The 20,781-nt window shown below is 39.7% G+C and overlaps 1 protein-coding gene across 2 annotated transcripts; it reads left to right on the plus strand.

The window, feature by feature from the left end:
• The first annotated feature begins 443 nt into the window (after window positions 1–443).
• klhl21 (kelch-like family member 21) lies at window positions 444–18,091 on the plus strand. 2 transcript variants are annotated; one of them, XM_037771874.1, is made up of 5 exons: window positions 444–696; window positions 9,998–11,082; window positions 13,036–13,441; window positions 15,400–15,472; window positions 17,183–18,091. In XM_037771874.1, the coding sequence occupies exons 2-5, from the start codon at window positions 10,056–10,058 to the stop codon at window positions 17,516–17,518; spliced, it is 1,842 nt and encodes a 613-aa protein (XP_037627802.1). In that variant the 5' UTR covers window positions 444–696; window positions 9,998–10,055; the 3' UTR covers window positions 17,519–18,091. The 2 variants fall into 2 exon arrangements, with proteins under 2 accessions (XP_037627802.1, XP_037627803.1); XM_037771875.1 differs by lacking the exon at window positions 444–696 and adding an exon at window positions 8,415–8,524.
• Window positions 18,092–20,781: the final 2,690 nt, after the last annotated feature.

The following is a 20,781-nucleotide window of genomic DNA, read 5'->3' on the forward strand; positions in this document are numbered from 1 at the left end:
AATATATATATATATTTGCAAAAATAGTAAAATGTATGCCAAAAAACGTGAACAAATAGTAAAATTAGGATCATACGCCAGGAATTATTGATCACATATAATCAGCATTGTAATGGAAAATGACATTGTATGTAGTGATGTCTCTTTGTGCAACAGTGGAAAGTTACTGTCTAATCTGTCTGCATGTCTCATGTTGTGGGAAAGTACTGAGTGTTGATGTTCTACTGGGAAACTGTGTAAAATAACTCCTTTTCCCACACTCCCTGTTGTAGATTTTATATATAATCACATTGTAATATTCTCCTGCAGTGCACTCTTCTGCAGACTCTGTGTGACTCTGTATAACCAGCCTCTTCTTATAGGAATAAAATACAACAAAGACATTTCATCTGTTTGAGATCTTGATTTCAACGTTCATTAGGACTCATCTAGGGAAATTGACAGAATTTCCATTAGAGCCTACATATCTCCTTTCCAACCAATGGAGCATCCCTCAACCAGGATCGTCTGCGTGTTGAGTGTAATATTTCCGACATCCCGTGAAGGCATCATGTGTTACAGTTGAAGGTATCATGGCGCAGACAGAGGAGGCCGACGAGATCACCGCCGCGTCAAACTTTAATTACACCTCGATTTATCCACTATTAACTCCTTATACTCTCTAAAATCATTAACATCCAGTGAAGACGAATACTGGTAAGTTTACTGAAGCTGTGTGGGCATGTTTTAATGGTTGTTTTCTTCTTCAAAGCGGAGGACAGATAGACAGTAGCGGTACGTTATGTCCTGTAGGAAAATAACGAGTTTCGTATGAACAAGACTAAACAGAAGTTACTACACAGTTTTCACCTTGTTGTTGTTGTTGTCATGAGCATGATAAGTATCTGTTAGTGACAGTGTGTGTGGGGCTTTGGGCCTTTGCATTGTATCTGAGCTATGATGCAGCATTAGCTACTGTATTTGAATATTATCCTGGCTTTGGACAGAGACATGTTGTTTCTCTCTGACTCTCTGAGGCCTCACTGTGCTCAGTGATGTGGACTTGTATGGCTGCATGGCCTGACTGATGCAAATGTTTATTATAACCAGTGGGGGAATGTAACTAAGTACATTTACTCAAGTAGGCTACACTTTTGAGGTACTTCACTTGAGTATTTCTATTTTATTTCTACTTCTACTGCTACTAGTTTGGAGGCAAATATTGTACTGTTTTACTCCCCTACACATATTTACCTAGCACATTTACATTACTAATAAAACAATATATAAATCAATAGTAATACATTATGATGTTTTATTATAGGTTAAGCTACCCTGTAGTACATAGTTATTAAAATTAGCTCCAGCTTTACCCACTGCAATATTAAAGAATGATGAACACATAAATGCATCACTAATTATTAAAGTGATTAACACATAAATGTATCACTTATTATTAAAGTGATGAACACATGAATGCATCACTTATTATTAAAGTGATGAATACATAAATGCATCACTTATTATTAAAGTGATGAACACATGAATGCATCACTAATTATTAAAGTGATTAACACATAAATGTATCACTTATTATTAAAGTGATGAACACATGAATGCATCACTTATTAAAGTGATTAACACATAAATGTATCACTTATTATTAAAGTGATGAACACATGAATGCATTACTAATTATTAAAGTGATTAACACATAAATGCATCACTTATTATTAAAGTGATGAACACATGAATGCATCACTAATTATTAAAGTGATTAACACATAAATGTATCACTTATTATTAAAGTGATGAACACATGAATGCATCACTTATCAAAGTGATGAACACATAAATGCATCACTTATTATTAAAGTGATGAACACATAAATGCATCACTTATTATTAAAGTGATGAACACATAAATGCATCACTAATAAATGCATCACTTATTATTAAAGTGATGAACACATGAATGCATCACTTATTAAAGTGATGAACACATAAATGCATCACTTATTATTAAAGTGATGAACACATAAATGCATCACTAATTATTAAAGTGATTAACATATAAATGCATCACTTATTATTAAAGTGATGAACACATAAATGCATCACTTATTATTAAAGTGATGAACACATGAATGCATCACTTATTATTAAAGAATTATGAACACATAAATGCATCAATAATTATTTAAGTGATGAACACATAAATGCATTATTTATTATTAAAGTGATGAACACATAAATGCATCACTTATTATTAAAGAATTATGAACACATAAATGCATCAATAATTATTAAAGAATGATGAACACATAAATATATCAATAATTATTAAAGTGATGAACACATAAATGCATCACTTATTATTAAAGAATTATGAACACATAAATGCATCACTAATTATTAAAGTGATGAACACATAAATGCATCACTAATTATTAAAGTGATGAACACATAAATGCATCACTTATTATTAAAGAATTATGAACACATAAATGCATCAATAATTATTAAAGAATGATGAACACATAAATGCATCAATAATTATTAAAGAATGATGAACACATAAATGCATCAATAATTATTAAAGAATGATGAACACATAAATGCATCAATAATTATTAAAGAATGATGAACACATAAATGCATCACTTATTATTAAAGTTATGAACACATAAATGCATCACTAATTATTAAAGAATGATGAACACATAAATGCATCAATAATTATTAAAGAATGATGAACACATAAATGCATTATTTATTATTAAAGTGATGAACACATAAATGCATCACTAATTATAATCCAGTAATAATATGTGACCATTCTGCCAAATGAGTACTTTTGGTACTTAAAGTATATTCCGATGCCAGTTCTTTTGTACTGTTGTATAAGCAAGAGTTGAAATGCAGGACTTTTACTGGTAACTGAGTAACTGCATAAAAGGTCTGAATACCACCACTGATCATCAGCTGTAACTCTTGTTACAGGAGCAGGAATTAGAGGAATGCAGGGCCAGATGAAAGAGCACATTGCTTGGTACTTTAAATTATCCCGGGTGGTATTATAACGTGAAACAAGCCTTCTGGGTGGTGCTAAAATATACTCTTCCCTGCATTCCCAATACAAGATTAATGACGAATGTGCTGCTTTATTCACTTGACAGTAGCCAGACTTTAAGCTCAGTCACGAAAAGTTCTACTTGACCTGGCAAGGGTTCACCGACTCCAAGGACACTTCAGCTGAGCTCAGTTGTGGAGGAGGTAGAGAAGACATCTATTACTTAAGTAAAAGTAGCAATACAACGGTATAAAAGTTTCTATTATAGGTAAAAGTCCTGCGTACAACATGTTAATTCAATGAAAGTACTCAGATATTTACAATATACAGCATATTACTGGAATACTATTATATAATACTGTATTATTGACGAATTGCCATGAAAGCAGAATTTTAATTATGTCAAGGTGTAACAACTTTATATAAGTGTGGGGTAATTCAAAGCTGCAGTAGGTAGAATTGGAGCAAATATGATTTTTAAAAAAGTAATTTTTATAAAACGGTCACTATATCCTGACAGTTGTGCATGAGACAGGTAATCTGGAAAAAATCATGTGCATGTCAAGGCCTCGGTGTCCTCCGGTGCTCCTAATTGCATCTGCAAGATTTCACAGACCGGAGGAAAACAACCAATCGGAGCCGAGCTGGAGCCTTGCCGTCTTTGAGCAGCTGTCAATCACTCACAAACTCTGATCAAATGGTCAAACTAGGCAGCGCTGAAAAATATGTTGAGATCAGTTGAGGAAATGGCAAGCACCGCCCACCAGCCGGAGCAAACTACCTAATTTTACAGCTAAGCAGTACACTATAAGATGTTTCTGAAAACATTTGAGGTGAGAAATAGGCATTACAGTAAGATAATATTGATTCATATTTGATCAGTGCTGCCTAGTTTGACGGTTTGATCGGAGTTCGTGAGTGATTGACAGTTGCCTCCATTGAGTGAACAGCCAATAGGAACGCTCTCTCTCTGAAATGACCTGTGATTGGCCAAAATAGATTTTTTAAAGCCTGAAAAAAGAGCAGAGAGGAGGTGCAGAAGTCTAGTTTTCTCTCAGAACACTTGAATTACAATATGCTGAAAGGTTATTATGGATTTTTTGCCCAATGATGCCAAAAACATTCTGCCTACTGCAGGTTTAACTACAGTACTTGAGTGAATGTACTTAACTGAGACCCTGCTTTAATATGGGGGTTGTTGATTTTGAAGCACAGTGATTAAAACCATTAATCTCCCTCAGATAGTGTCTCGCCACGTGTATTTGCATAATAAGTTCCAAAACCAAACATTCACTATTTAGATGAGACACTGTGGCGTCAACATACCAAGTATATACAGTATCCCTTCTCATACTGTCCCCTTATCTGAGTGTTGCTGCTGCTAGTAGCCTCGTGCTGGCTCTCCACAGTGGGGGATGAGAGTAGTGTGGTGTGGTTGCCTTTTTATGGCCAGGCATGGCTCAGCTGTGGACAACCGGGGAGTTTATGTCACTCCACTGTGATGGCTGCCTCGGCTCAGCAGCCTGGAGCCACAGCAGTGAGAGCAGCTGCCTCAGTGTGGTTGATATGAAGGTAATTCTGTACACAGTAGAGCTATTCTGCTGTTATGATGACTGATACTGAGATAACAAAAATGCAAAACAGTGTTGAAGTCTGTATGTAAATTGTCTTTGGTGGCAATTGCACACTCGCACCACCAAGGGGCAACGCTAGCATTCAAACCCAGAGGTGGACAACACACTATAAGCACCTTCATGTAAACTGAGCCTGTTTTTGATTTACCCTGTTCACGTGGTCAGAACAGCTCCCGAATAAACATTCTACTCACTGAATAACAAGCCACATAGTTTTAAGAATCTTTGGCACAAAGTTATGCATCGCAGTGAATAAAGGACGACAGCTTTTTTCCCTAAATTTAAATGTTTATAGATGGCTTTTACAAGATGTTAATTTGATTTGTGCATTGTTTTGTTTTTGTTTCCCTCCAGTCTACTGCCTATTTTTAGTCTCAATCTTGGTCTGTGGGTTGGTTCAGACTCCGATATCTCAGCAATTATTAAATAAATTACCATGACATTTTGTGCAGACATTCATGTTCCCCAGAAGATGAATCCTACTGACTTTAGTGATGACTTTATCTTCTAGCACCACCATGAGGTTGACGTTTGTGATTTTTGTGAAATATCTCTACAACTACTGGATGGATTGCCATGAAATGGGGTTCATATATTGATGTACCCCTTCGGATTATTTGTAATAATTTTGTTGATCATTCAAGTTTTCCTTTTGTGCCATCATCAGGTCAAAATGTAGTTTGTCCAACCTGATGACTAAAATAAGATTATTGAGTATAAGAGTATTGAAGCAAAGACACAAAACTCTGCCGCTATTTTGGACTGAAAACGCCGATGAGTCTGTGGCCATGGATGTATAAAGAGAAGTCTGTAAATCAGAGGATCATTTTTTTGTGGTAAATCCATTTCCCAGTATGAACACTTAAATAGCCTTTATTTAAATCGTTGTGTCCTAAAAGTTGTAAAATTCACCAATAGCCGAATCCAGACTTATGTTGCTTGACATAATGAACGTGTATCAGACCCACAGGACTGCAACGCCCTGCGCGCTCATATGACCTATGTGGCTGAAATAAACCATATATTGGCTGTAATTCATCACTTTTATGATCTTATTATACACCCATGGGCTGTATACTGTAAGCCTGTAGAGTGGTGGATGTATTAATGTCTCTGTTCCCAAACAACCGGCTATTGGCCAGTAGCTATTGCTAGTAGCTTGACAGAAACAGAATTTAATGTAGTTGTAACCTATTTAGTAACAGGCAGGGCAAAAGCACAGGACACAACTTCTCATACATCCATGGTCTGTGGTCTATTGGACATCTGTTTTGGAGGTCTTTGACATGAAAAAGATTGAGATTTCTGAGATTTTTTGAGATTGCTCTCATTCATTGTCTATGTAAGCAGCCGTGCAATGCATTCTGGCAGCGTGGCGGCGCGATTTGAGAAACGGAGCGTCACGACGCCCGCTCCTTATTTGCATAAAGTTGAGGGCTAGGCTACTTTATGCAAATCACGGGCGTCCGACGCGACTCGCCGCCTCTCGAAACTCCCGAGAATCTTTTAAAACGAACTTTGTCGATCTAAAATAAAGACAGATTCAGCAAGTGCATGGCTTATTTCTCGCCTCAAATATTTTCAGAAACACATTTCGGTGAACTATTTTCATGGAATAAGAGAAGAAAGTTTCCAAACGAGCCTCCATACTGTTTCCGGTTTGAAAGCTGGGAGCAGCAGCCCACGGAGGGAAAGCGTTCGTCCAATCAGGAGCCTAGTGCCTTGTTTCTAGTGACAGCCCACCAAGCGTCCAATGCTGGGAAGCGGCGCGTCCCCTCGCGGTAAAAAACGCCCCTGTGGACACTTACCATTAGTCTTGTTGCTGTTGCATGTTTAAACTCTGATTCAGTGGGTTCATTTAGTCAGAGTTTCTATTTACAGTAGTATTTGCCTGTCTACAGATACACTAGTTAGTAACATGGTACCCAAATACAGGAATAGACCCTCTCATCAAGCATTATAAGGAATAGAAAATAACATCCACCACCCTCCCATCCTTTATCCAGGATGCTACTAAAGTCCTCTGACTAACAGGATTGCACCTCTCTGAGTGTTTTTGTCCTGAATATGATTGCAGGTCATGAGTTCAGCTGCTGGGTCAGACAGGCTAATTCTGTTCTAGTACGTGATGAAAGGAGGCATAGGGTTCCTTTCCCTTCGATGCTGGCTGTTACACTAGTGTCTATACTCGTCACTCATAGCAGTGAGATTGTTTCCCTCCCTCTCACCTCCCCTCTCTCCCTTCATTTGAGAACATACATTTCTGTTGGCTATTCTTGGATCTGGTTGGTAAACACACCGATTGAAAGTTGCTCAATACTTCTGACTGTTGGAGTAGTAAGCTAAATCATGGCTTTGCTCTTTGTGATAACGTGTAGTTAAAGTTAAAATGTTTAAACCATATAGATAAAGACCAGATGTAAGGGTTAAATGACTCACCTTTTTGTAACAAGAGGGCAATGGGAGTAAGAAATCACATACACGACTGAGTGAACCGAAAGCTCACGACGCCTATGTAAGGAAATGCCATTATCCCCTCTAACATGAAGACAATCACTTACACAGACGCCGGGTGTTTTTTCAGTGCAGGTCTGGGTTGAGAGGTCCTGTCTGCCCTTCAGGAGAGCAGTTTGATCCCTCACAGAGCTACAGTACAGTACTGTATGTGCACTGCTGCATTGTTGAACCACTGTGTGGAATGTGTACCAAGTCCTTTGGCCAGAGGACCGGGGGCTTTATCATAACCTTTAAACAAATCTCTGTAAGTAGATACCTGTGTATTTTGAGAAGGAATGATCATCTCCAAATATTGACAAGAATACTAGATAGGCCTTTAATGCAGGTTTCCACTAACTCAATAGCAACTTGTGTTTTTAAGTGTGGTCAACTGATTTTTATCGTATGTAAGTTTTTTGCCTGGTGATTTAACTGGAATGAATGTAATACCCAATACAGTACGATGTCAAAATCAGATATATTTCTGATTAATCAGCCAAGAATGATTGAAGCAGTCTTTTCAAAACCTTCACGATGGTCAAGATTAAATATAATAAATATAATTTAATTTTAGGAAAAATGTTTTGGGATAAAGACACACCATGCGTATAAAATCTGAGCAAAAAAAGCCACTATGTGAAATGGCTACTATGGGGACTAACATTATTACACATGAATATAATTAGGCTCATTGGATCAACAAGAGTCTCAGCTTTACAGTGATACCCAATTTATGTAATTCTAAGACTGTTTATGGACCCCAGTATGCAGAAATATTCAAACACACCATTTTAGAATAGGTGAAAATAACACATTTGTACTGCATGCAAATGACAGTTACAGTTCTAAATGCCTCATGTTGATTAAGAGGATAGATTTTGACACTCGAGCCGTCCCTGTTCCTGTTTGTCTGCTGTGATCAGATCAGGTCTGTGCTGCTGTAGGTACTCTGGTCACCTGACTGCAGAATATTATGACAGGAAGCTCTGTGTTTTGGTCTGCTGCTGTACTGAAGGTGGTGAGGAGGCCCGGGCTCAGCTGGCTCCTCTCTCAAAGACCACTTACTTAATGCTGACTGACCACAGAGACATACCAGTGGGGGGGTTATACTCTCCCCACAGCGTCAGCCCACGGCCTGTGAGGTGTTTCTTCCTGAACCAACCCCCCCCACCCTTGCCTGGAAATGGACACTGCTGGTGTATTTATAGCCCCCTGAGCACAAGCGAGCTCTGTATCTTAAACACAGTAAGAAGCTGGAGCTCAAATTCACAGGAGCCGCGCTGAGTTTCGCTGTCGTGTATTCTAGACGGTTGTAGGAAACGTGCCTGGAGGGGCTCATCAGGTAGGAGAAACAACAGTTTTTAGGGTTTATTTATTAAAAACAATCCGTTTCAACAGGCTGTTACATTACTTACATCTTTGGTTGTATAGTTTCTAAATAACATACTTACCAGTGAGATTAACTGATGAAATGAATTTGTTTGCTTTTAGGCATTTCATCTGGCATCTGAGGTTGTAGAAATGGAAAGTCATACATCACTTTTGCTTCTGTTCTTTGTTTTTTAAATGTGAAACTTTTTAAATTGTTGTTAAACGTCAACCTTCACCATTACAGATCACTGTTTATAGATTTAATTTTATAGGTTTGACAAACATGATATAAGAACTGCCACAATTGAGAGTCAGTTAATTGGTTTGTCATGTAACAGAAAGTGACTACTACATTGATAATCCTTTAATCATTTATGTCATTTTTCAAGCAAAAAAGCCCAAAATCCCCTTGTTCCAGCTCCTCAACTGAGAGGATTCGCAGCCTTTCTTGGTCTTACGTGATTGTAAACTGAATATCTTTGGGTTTTGGACTGTTGCTCGGTCAAAACGAGCAATTTAAAGGCTTTAGGAAGAACTTTAGGAACCGGTGATGGGTATTTTTCACTATTTTCTAACATTTTATAGACCAAACAATTACTCAATTAATCAAGAAAATAATGAGCACATTTATCAATATTGAAAGTAATTTTTAGTTGCTGCCCTACATGGTGAGTAACATATAATGGTGTAATGTAACGTGTTTGTTTAGAATTTGATATAGGGCTGCTCGATTATGGCAAAAATCATAATCACGATTATTTTGGTCAATATTGAGATCCCGATTATTTAACACGATTACTCATTGACTTTGGAAACATCCTGCATTTAGAAAGAACATTTTGTAGCCCACATTTTAATGTTAAATACATCAATCTGGTGCACTTTGACAGCATGTATGTATGTATGTATAAATATTAAGGGTGATGACACGGCAGACTAAAGCATGGTAAACGAGACGGGGCCCTTCTTTCAAGACGGGTCGGGTGTGTTTGCCAGCATCGCCACACTAAGGTCACTCCGCCCCGATTGACAGTCGCACTGGGAGCAGGGAGCCGCGTCCCTCCCCACAGGGAGAGAGGGCACAGCAAGCACTAAGCGCCGAGGTCTGGATGGGGGGTGCTGTAAAGCGCCACCTTCACCCCGACGTAGAGTTGGTCGTGACGCACCACTGCGGTGGAAATACGACTGACGAGGTCCCACAAGGGGATCCTCCCACACTGAGCCCTGACCTGTCAAACAGGGCGAAAGCGCACCGTTGTAGTGGAAAGGGGTGCGCTGGATTTATAGCACAAGACAAAACAAGAGCGTCATCGCGAACCGGAATGCGGCACAATGATTGTTTTATTGATTATCTTCTTTTCATAATAGTTGGAAGCCAAAATTGTAATTGAAATTTGATTAATTGCACAGCCCTAATTTGATGTATGTTTCTGGTCTGTTTTAGACGAAAACATCATTCTGACCACAACCACCGGACACTGAGACACCCAGAGAGAGGAGAGATGGAAAAGCCGGTGTTGCAGACACAACCGTCCACCCTGCCTTTTTTCGACACGGCCCACGCCTTCAACCTGCTGCGGGGAATCCATGAGCTCCGTGCCGAACGAAAGTTTTTCGATGTGACTTTGTGTGCCGAGGGCCGCGAGTTCCAATGTCACCGCACAGTGCTAGCCGCTGCCAGCACCTACTTCCGGGCTATGTTCGCAGGGACTTTGAGGGAGAGTGCTATGGACAAGGTAGTTCTACATGAGGTGTCGGCTGAGCTTTTGGGCCTGCTGGTGGACTTCTGCTATACAGGACGGGTCACCGTCACGCAGGATAATGTGGACGTCTTGCTGAAGACGGCCGATCTGTTTCAGTTCCCGTCCGTCAAAGAGGCCTGCTGTGCTTTTCTGGAGCAGCGGCTTGATGTTTCCAACTGCTTAGAGATCCAGGACTTTGCAGAGGCCTTCGCTTGCCGGGAGCTGGCGACCAGCGCTCGCGGCTTCGTCCTCAAAAACATAATGGAGCTGTCTAAAGCGACAGACTTTGTGCGGTTGCCGTGGAAGCGCCTCCTCGAGTTTGTGTCAGATGATGGGCTTAGCGTGGACAAGGAGGAGGCAGTTTATCAAATTGCAGTCCGCTGGGTGAAGGCCGACCTCCAGCGGAGACTGCACTACTGGCCCGAGCTGCTCCAGCAGATTCGGCTCCCCTTCGTCAGGAGGTTCTTTCTGTTGGCCCACGTGGAGTGCGACCCGCTCGTCTACCTGTCGCCCACCTGCCTCCGCATGGTAAACGAAGCTCGTAGCTTCCAGTCCTGCGAGTATGACCGCCACGACAGGCCCTGCCACCGAATGCGGCCGCGGCCATCCACGGGACTGGCAGAAATCCTGGTGGTGGTGGGAGGCTGCGACCAGGACTGTGATGAGCTGGTCACAGTGGACTGTTACAACCCCCAGACCGGACAGTGGCGCTACCTGGCTGAGTTCCCCGACCACCTCGGAGGAGGCTACAGCATAGCTGCCCTCGGAAACGACATGTATGTCACAGGTAAGTTATTCAAAGACAATCCAACACCTTTCTACACACTATAAATATTGATGAAAACTCAAATTTCAATGTTACTTATGGAAATTTGCATTGAGGAAATCAATATGAGAATATAATATATATACAGTATATAAATGTAATACAGAGGAACATGTACTACATCTTGAAGTTCAGCTTTATCTGGTGTCACACTTCCTGAAGGACAAGCCACAGCCAGTGTGCACTGGTTATATTAGATTCAGTGTGGTGTGAACGCTCCAGTCAGTAGATTTCCATTCCCGCTCTTTCATCTTATGAAATGGCCGTCAGGCTGTGCTTATATAAATAAACTGCAGGCTTTTTGGCTCATAGCTCTCTGTGTGAACAAGGCCAACTGAGGCAGCAGGACATGGTGTGCTGCCAGGACAGCAGTGGTCTTATCATCATCGTCATCATCTTCATCCTTGTGTTTCCCTCGAGGAATAATCCTAGTAGACCTTCACTCAGGGCTACTGTCCCCTGCAAGAAGTACAAATTTAGCTGTATTAGCTCAATCCTTCGATGACACAGAAATAACAGCAGCATATGATGACAAACAGTCGACAGGCCAATTCAGATTTTATTGTATAACCTTTTATAGAATTTATTTTATCTTTCATCTGTGTCTAGACCGCAAGCGTATCACTCGCGTGTTTTGACGCAACAGATACGCTCTCATTTTAATCTGTGCAATTGTCTACACCGGCTCCATTCAGGCTCGCGTATCAGCTGCATCTCACGGGCGTAATAATATGCGTGTAAACGCAAGTTTGATGGCCAACAAACACTACTACTTTACTATATTACTACAATTTACTACTTTATTTTCTCATTATCTTACTGTGTTCTTTGATTTTTTTCTCATTCATTGCCATTTGTTTATTGATTCAGTTTTGAAAAGTTGTATACAAATAAAGTTTACTTTAAAAAAAATGTCAAACTTTAGGGAGAACTTTCATTGTTTAGTGTGACATCGACATCTAGTGGTAAAAATAATTAATTCAGTTCTTACCTGGGCTCAGAGAAAGCTGTAACCTACCTAATCATATGCATCAGTGTTGATGGAAAATAGATCAGGAATACTCACACATGTGGGGAAACGGCCCACTCCACAGAGAGTTTGGCTGTTCTTTTGCTGCTCGACGCTTTGAAATTCGCAGACAAAATGGAGCCGGTATAGACAGTCGCTTCAGTGTCGCGCCAACACAGCACTGATGCGACGCTTGTGGTCGAGACATGGGGTAGAAATGTCTTTTTTTTAAGTTTTGGCCCATATTTCCGTCTCATTATTTTTGAATATGAAAGGCCTTAAATTTTGAGTGATGTGTAGACCGTCTTTCTATGGACTTGTCTGTGTTCAGTCGTAGACGGGAGTGGGGTCTGTATTGCATATTGCTTTATGATTTTACACATTTCTGTTTTCCAAATTAAGGATTTTACATTGAAATTAAAAGCTACCATAATTAGTTTTGTTTTAGACATATGAAGGACACTTTTTTTTTCATTTTATGCAAGTGTGGGACACAGCTCATTGCAACATTTCAATTTTGCATATGCTTCTTATTTGGAGATTCATATAAATATTGGAAAAATAGCCATATTAATATTTTGATTAATTTAAAACATATCACTCTTCATTCATTCTGTATGGAAAGGGTATTATATTTTCTGTCAAGGGCTGAAAAAGGTCTTAAAAAGCATTACATTTCATTTCAAAAAGTGTGCAGAAATGCTGATGAAAGTAGACGCAGCATTGTTGTACATCTTATTACCTGGAGGATTGAAATTACTTTATACAGACAAACCAAAACTGCTGTTTTGCTTTGCAGTATATTATTATTTGCAGCAGTTATTGTGCACCATGACGCTAAGCAGCAACACATGGAAACCCTTGATGCATATTAACCATTGAGACAACGTGTGTGTGACCTCCAGGTGGCTCTGATGGCTCCCGCCTCTACGACGGCGTGTGGCGCTACAAGTCAAGCGTCAACGAGTGGACGGAGGCGTCGCCCATGTTGAAGGCCCGCGAGTACCACAGCTCTGTTGTGGTGAAAGGTCAGCTGTACGTGGTGGCGTCGGACAGCACCGAGCGCTACGATCAGGCTCTGGACTGCTGGGAGGCCTTACCGCCCATGCAGCACGCCATGGACAACTGCTCCACCACCACGTGCAACGGACGCCTGTATGCCATCGGCTCTCTGACCGGGGAGGACACCATGGCCATCCAGAGCTATGATGCAGACACCAACCACTGGGCCATGGTCAGCTGTGGACAGCTGCCCCCGTGGTCCTTCACACCGAAAACTGTGACCCTCAAAAGCCTCATCTACTTCATCAGGTGAGAGGTCACTTCACACATTTAAACTAAATCTGTATAGTTTCATTTACCATCATTTAAAGTGTACGTGGGAGGAGATTCAGCTTGGTTTCTTTTTAAAACAGTAATCCAAATACTAATTGTAAAAACCAGTGGTGGATAGTTCATGTACTCCACCACTGTACTGAAATACAATTTTGAGGTACTACATTACAGAGAGGAATATTGTACTTTTTACTCCACTACATTTATTTGATAACTTTAGTTACTAGTTACTTTTCAGATAGACACTGCTTAAGATTATTCAAGTTTCCAACCTTCTCACAAAAAAGCAGTGTGTAGTTAGTTGGGAGAGTTCCACCAAGAACAGACATTTCCCCTCTTAATTCAATACTTCTGTAATATTTTCCTTTATACAACTCTTTGAGGCCCAAAGAGGTCAAACTCAATATTTCACAAAAAAGCAAAGATTAGACACATTTTTGAAAAATAAATCAAAATGCATGTATCAGAACTTTTTCTTCTTTTTTTCTCCCGTTAATCATCTCACGACCGAGAATTATCTTGTGTAGTGTTGTCACGATACCAAAATTCTGACTTCGATACGATACCCTGCCTAAATATCTCGATACCGATACTGAAACGCTGCCACATCAAAAATCTAAAACATAAGGAAAAGTAATGGAATAATAGATGACAGAACATGGAACTAATTAAACTTAATTAAAAATGTTAAAATGTAAAATATATTCATTAAAAGAATGAAATAGTATGCAGTAATCTGGTGTCCCCTATACTCTTTGATAGTTCATTTTATATCTGCATTTATTTTTGATAATGCACACATATTTACATTTCATCTCTATTCTTATTTCTTATTTCAATTTTTCTTATTATACAATGTTTATTAAGGCTTTTTTTGTAACTTCTTTTGACTGCTTGCTCCCACCAGCAGGGAAGATATAAGTGCCTGCTCCCGCGGGATCCCAGTCCCATCCCGTCTAATACCGTCCTCCAAAGCAGAGCGCTGCGCGCACACACACACACACACACACACACACACATGGCTCCGCAGTCGCACATCGACACAACTCACAGCTCGTATTAAAACACTGTCAATCTTAAAATACCGCTACTAATAAAACTGGATATCGTACCGTTTTTAATGGCAGGGTATCACGATACCTTTCTAGTATCGGTATACCGTGCAGCACTAATCTTGTAACCCTTGGGGTGGGGGGCCGACCCCTAGGTTGGGAACCACTGGACTAAACTACCTAAAACTGTGTATAATGTATTTCACACTAGCTTCACCTCGACCAGATAGAACTGTAAAATGCATCTTACACATTTAAGCATCAGTATTAGTGGTGTAATTTATGATAATATATCAGTCACAGGTACTTTTAATACTTAAAGTAAATAAAAAAAGACTTGTATTTTTAAATTGTTGTTTTGGTACTTTACGCAAGTAAATGATCTCAGTACTTCTTCCACATCTGGTAAACACGTAATGAAAAAGGCATGTGGACTATTTCATCTAGTAAACAGTCATTCTGTTGTTCTACCACACGAGTGCGCCAATGGACTCATTTTCGTCTTCTTTTCTGCCCAGTTTCCTGTCGTGACGAATGTCAAAAAAAGAATACACTAATAGAGAATGTCTGACTTTTATAAAACACAGAATCAATATACAAAATATCCTAATCATGTTATCGAAGTGACAATGCAAAGATTAGGTTAGTTAAGGAGTTAAATACAGATAAATTATATATCTATACAGTTTAATTATATATATATCACTTACATGTAGAATACTTGGATATTTGGGATATGATTCATTATTTAAAAGTCCAGAAAGAAACATTTGTTCTTAATACATTGTTGTTGCAATGGTCACTAAGTGAAGTTTGCACGAACACATTTGAAGTAATGATTGTTTTGGCAGCGGCTTGACTTCGCTGTGTTTCTATTTGTAGGGATGACTCAGCCGAGGTTGATGTTTATAATCCTCAGAAGAACGAGTGGGACAAAATTAGTCCGATGACCCAGGTTGGTATTTCACATCTGACACCTGTCTGCTAACATGCTTTATTATTTATTCTGACCTGTGAACAGAGGTGTCAACAGCACTGCAGTAAATCCAAAGATGATCGTGAACACATAAAAATAACTGCAGTTTGTCACCAGTTGATTTTACTTGTCTGAATGCAGTAAAGATGATGGATGAATGAATGTGACCTTTTAATGACTTCAGTATGGTTACTTTCAAGCCTTGTTGACAGGTCATGTCACATCATTAGAGGCAGTAATCAATTACATTTCCTATCAGCCCCAAAACTGACAAAAGGCAGTAAAATGTTATCAGATGAGTCCAAACTATAGCTAAATAAATCAATGGATAATACTATTACTTGAATAATTAAACAGGCTTCCTACGCAGTATGGAAAAGTATGGAATTTGATTTTAGTAATTTCCAGGTCTGGATAAGTATGGATAAACATTTCTGTTTCCATATTGCCCCTATTCTGTTTTCTAAAATATATAATTATGAATTTCTGAAAATATATTGAGTGTTTTTCATGGCATTTGGAGCAGCCAGTGCAGCCAAATGTTTACTACTGTGTGAGAGAGCGCGGGCCAAAGTGAGCTTGATGTCATTACGAGCAAGGCTAGAATTAGGCTATGACGTGTGACTGAACGCACACTCCTACGCAGAGCTGCCTGTACGTCACAGCCAGGGCCGGCACGTCCATATAGGTGAACTAAACAATTGCCTCTTTGGCAAGGGAAGTGAAATGTGGGCCAACTATTAATTATGAGCAAAATAACAATAATAATATAATAATAAAAAGCTACCAAAAACCTGCAGGCTGACAGCACAGAGCGGAACGCTGCCTGTCAGACTGGGCCAATCTAATTCTTTCAATATTGAGGGGGGATAAGAGCAGCCCCTCCTGATTTGGACTGATCCGCATTTTGGTTGAAATCTGATTGTTCCAAATGGGAAAAGAGAGCTGGATGCAAGCTTTGTGTAAAATCGTTTGACAGCTCAGCCATGGGGGAGGCACTGAAGCACTGTAGTCTCGTCACAGTATCCTGTGCACCCTGAGTCACCAAGTTAAATACAGTCTGAAAAATCTACCAAGAAGTCTGGTATGGAATTATCAAAGGGAAAATGTGTAGGAACTCTGATTAAAACGGAGGGTAAACAGAAATATAAAGCTTTATAATTGTTCTTTAACCTCCAATCAGTTGATAAAATAAGTTAAAACTTAATTTATTTTACCTTTCCCCTCTTTTATTTTTCAACTCCTTAGTTTTCCTATTTTATTGGTGCACATTTAATCATTAATGTATTTCCTATTTTCCAAAACAAAACATCTCCAATTTTCCTCGTGCATATATGATAATGAGATGTTCATGTCCATGTATGCTCTGAATAATGATTGGTCCAGGGTGTGTGTGTGTGTGTGTGTGTGTGTGTGTGTGTGTGTGTGTGTGTGTGTGTGTGTGTGTGTGTGTGTGTGTGTGTGTGTGTGTGTGTGTGTGTGTGTGTGTGTGTGTGTGTGTGTGTGTGTGTGTGTGTGTGTGTGTGTGTGTGTGTGTGTGTGTGTGTGTGTGTGCGTGCGCGCGCGTGTGTGTGGTTAATGGAAAAGTATAAACATCAATACTCCATTTTGATTAACTACCTGTATTATATATTTATATATTCACTTCTATTTTTACTTACTAAATGCAGTATATTGTATTTCCTCCAGGTCCACGTCGGAGGCAGTGTGGCAGCCCTGGGCGGTAAATTATACGTGTCCGGTGGTTATGACAATACGTTTGAGCTGTCAGATGTGGTGGAGGCGTTCGACCCCACCACCCGCTCGTGGACTCTCGCTGGACGACTACCTCAGCCGACCTTCTGGCACGGCAGCGTCAGCATATTCCGCCAGTTCATGCCCCAGGTGTCCAGTGCATTTGAACCCACTGACATGCCCGAGGCAAACGTCATCCAATTGCACCGGCACCAGCGTCACCAAGCGCTCCACAATCTCAACAACAATCTCAACCAAAACCAGAACCAGGATGTGAACCAAGCGCACTGAGTTTGGACCTGGAAATCCCTGTTTCATTCAGTCTGTTCTTCTGTCGTCGTCTGTTGACTGGGTGAATTACAAAAAGGCCTGGTGTTTGTTAGACCTGTCTGGTCTCACTGCGTGGGAGATAGAACAGTTTAAGGAAGCTGCTGCCTTCGAATTGAAGGTGGAGAAGTTAACCAAAACCAAAAAGTTAGTCCTCAGGGTCGGGGTATGTTCAATCAGAACTAGTTCCCAGGATGTGCTATCCGACCACGTTGGAAATCAGAAAGATCAAACCCCGGCTCATTTCCCACCTCCACACAGCTCAACAATCACGGCCTGAAGTGAGTGTGAATGTAAGATTGTCTGTTTTACTGGCAGCTTCATCCTGGAGGTCTTTTCTCTTGTAAAACCACAATATAGTCTTTATCAACACTTTTGATACTGCATGCAATGTCACCTTTGTGTCTTTTGTCCAAGTATTTTTTCTAATGCAGCGTCTTCTTCGCCTCATTCTGGTGCATCAAGCAGTGATAGATAGATAGATAGATAGTAACTTTATTGATCCTGAGGGAAATTCAAGATGGGCATGTAACTGCGCCCGGACGCCAGAGAGCAGAAAAAAAGAACCACAGGTGTTGTGGGTGTTTTCCCCCTATTGGCCACAAGGGGCAGCAACAAGCCCATTCTAAGCTTAGAAACAACTGGGAACAGCTGCACAAAGGTGAGATTGTTTCTTAATTTTATGTTTTGGTGTTAGAAAAGAAAAAGACTCCAAGGATGAAGACTAACTGGTTAACTTCCCCACCTTCGATGAAGTCCCCAACATGTTAGCAGTGAATTACTATGGATTGGTTTTTCTCCTACAAACACAATAAATTTAAATTTGAAACACTTCAAGGGGAACTCGGTTGAACACATCAGTCAGTTATGAGGTGTTGGAGTACTGCTGCATATGTTTAAAAAGTTGTATGAAGCCTTTTGAGGCTCCAGAAGGAGCTGTGCTAAATCTGAATCAGCGTCACGGTCGGGGCTTGAAAATGAAAAAAAATCAGTGGGTGTGGAGTTAGAAAGAAGTGAGTTTACCAGACCTCTGTAGCCTGCTCATCATCTCTGACTGAGGCTAGCTGCTCGAGGCTACATTTGTCGCTACTAGCCTAACACACCCAAATCTCCGACCAAACTGTTGGCGGTCAAGTTTCATTGTGGTTTAATGTTGGCGTCAAGTTTTGGCGAGGAAGAAGAATGCGTGGTTCGGCTGCGTTGATTTTGATACATTTTTTTCTTATTTTTTTTTTTACAACTGTCCATCATGAGTCTGTCGGTGTTACAGGAGTTCAATGCTGAATTGGTGTACTGTACTCTTTTCACAATTTGTAGCCTAGAGCAAGAGCCAAATATTTGTTCAGAAACAGCAATAATCTGTTTACATTCCAAAAACGACGACAATCACAATTGATATCCAGCACTACAAACAGTAGGGCTGTGCCGAATAGGTCGAAGCTTCAAAGCTTCATTCACAATGGTAACAATCGAATTCTATATCAACATTCGTATGCTGCAGTCTAGCAGCATAAATTACATTTATACTGTATAACCACAATTATAAAAAAAAATCTATTTTTTTAGTGACGACATCATAAAGTATCAGGGTTGGAAATCACCAGAGGCCCCAGGCTATGATATTATTTCGATACGATCTTATTGCGATTTTAAACATTTTGCAATATGCTGAGTATTCTGGTAAGATATATTGTGATTTATTACCTTTTTTCAACTGCAAAAAATGCCGTTTGTTCGTTTGTCAACATTTGTTTTATCTAATAAGATACAGTTTGCACTCTGTTAATCTCACGTTTCATTCACATAACTTGAGGTCAGAGGTCAAGGGACCCAGTTTTTCCTTACCAAAATTTAGCGTAACTTTGGAGAGTTATCTAGCATTCTTCCTGACAAGCTAGCATGGACATGGTACCAATCGATTCACTAGGTTTTCTAGGTTCATATGATACCAGTATCTTCACTCTAGCTGAGCCTGCTACAACCTCTGAAAGACAGAATAGCGGCCGTATCGTTAAGAGGTTAATTGTTTATATAATAAAAGATCAATAATTGACATGTATCAATACAATATTGTCACACAATACTATATGGAAACTTCCAATGTGTAAAAAAAACTAAAAAAACATTCGGTACAGCCCACTAAACAGACATATGGCTTTATAGGATGTGTTGAAATATCTCGAAGGTGTGCTGAGTAATCTTCTGTCATCATAGCAGGATCTCAGGATGGTTCCATGTGATGTTAACTTGTACCGGGTTGATACTCCATTGCTATTGATGATTAGGCTTCTCCTTGTGTTGCTCCTGACCCTTAAACTGGGCTACGTCAGCCTTTATAACCACCGGTCGAATGTGCATGAAGAATTTTCTTTAAGAATTGTATTTACGGTTGTTTTAATGTTTTGTATGCATATTTATGGATATATTTGTGCTGTGGTTCCTTAAAATGTCCCCGCCTACCAGTTACAACAGGACAAGCAATGCTTGGTAAATGTTGGCGATGGGTCGCCAGTAACTGGAAGTGCAAAAGAATCTCAATTTGTTATCATGTATTTTAGCTTTAATGTTTTTATGGTATTGTTTATGCATCATTGTGGTCTTAGTTTTCATACAAGTTTGTGATGTTGAATCAGTTTTGTAAATACAGTATATTCGTAACCTCACGTACTGTGTTTTGTATAATGTTTACAGTGTGGTTACTAGAAATTAAACTGCAACCAGGAGAGAGTTTATTCTGCCGAGTCACATTTGATGAGCGGTTAGCAGGTTGCTAATATATTTCTTATAAACAATGGACAGTAGTTGCGACTGAGTGTGAAACGATTTTCATAAATAGCAAGAGTAAGCTAATGCGTTCACTTATAAAGCTGTATATTTCAACATAAAATCATAACCTGTGTAGCGTCTTAATTCCAAGTAAGGATGTTCTGATGTCTGTAAACAATGTGCATCTGTTACGACCTACGTTTACTGAGGATATTGTAAATGAGATAGCCCAAATTAATTTGGTCCTTAAACATTAAAGGTGCCCCGTGGCGTTTTCTTGTCAACAAGCAAAACTTATTTACATTCAGTGATTCTCACCAAAACGCATTATGTGCATCTTTGAGGTCTAACAAACGCGTTGAATGCATTTCCTTAATATATAAAAAATATATATTTTCTTTCTTTACATTCATGTTTGTGTACTGGCAGTCTTCTTCTTCTTCAATGTCTTTGCGGGAGCA

Source organism: Sebastes umbrosus, chromosome 6 (assembly GCF_015220745.1).
Source record: "Sebastes umbrosus isolate fSebUmb1 chromosome 6, fSebUmb1.pri, whole genome shotgun sequence".
Classification (NCBI taxonomy): domain Eukaryota; kingdom Metazoa; phylum Chordata; class Actinopteri; order Perciformes; family Sebastidae; genus Sebastes; species Sebastes umbrosus.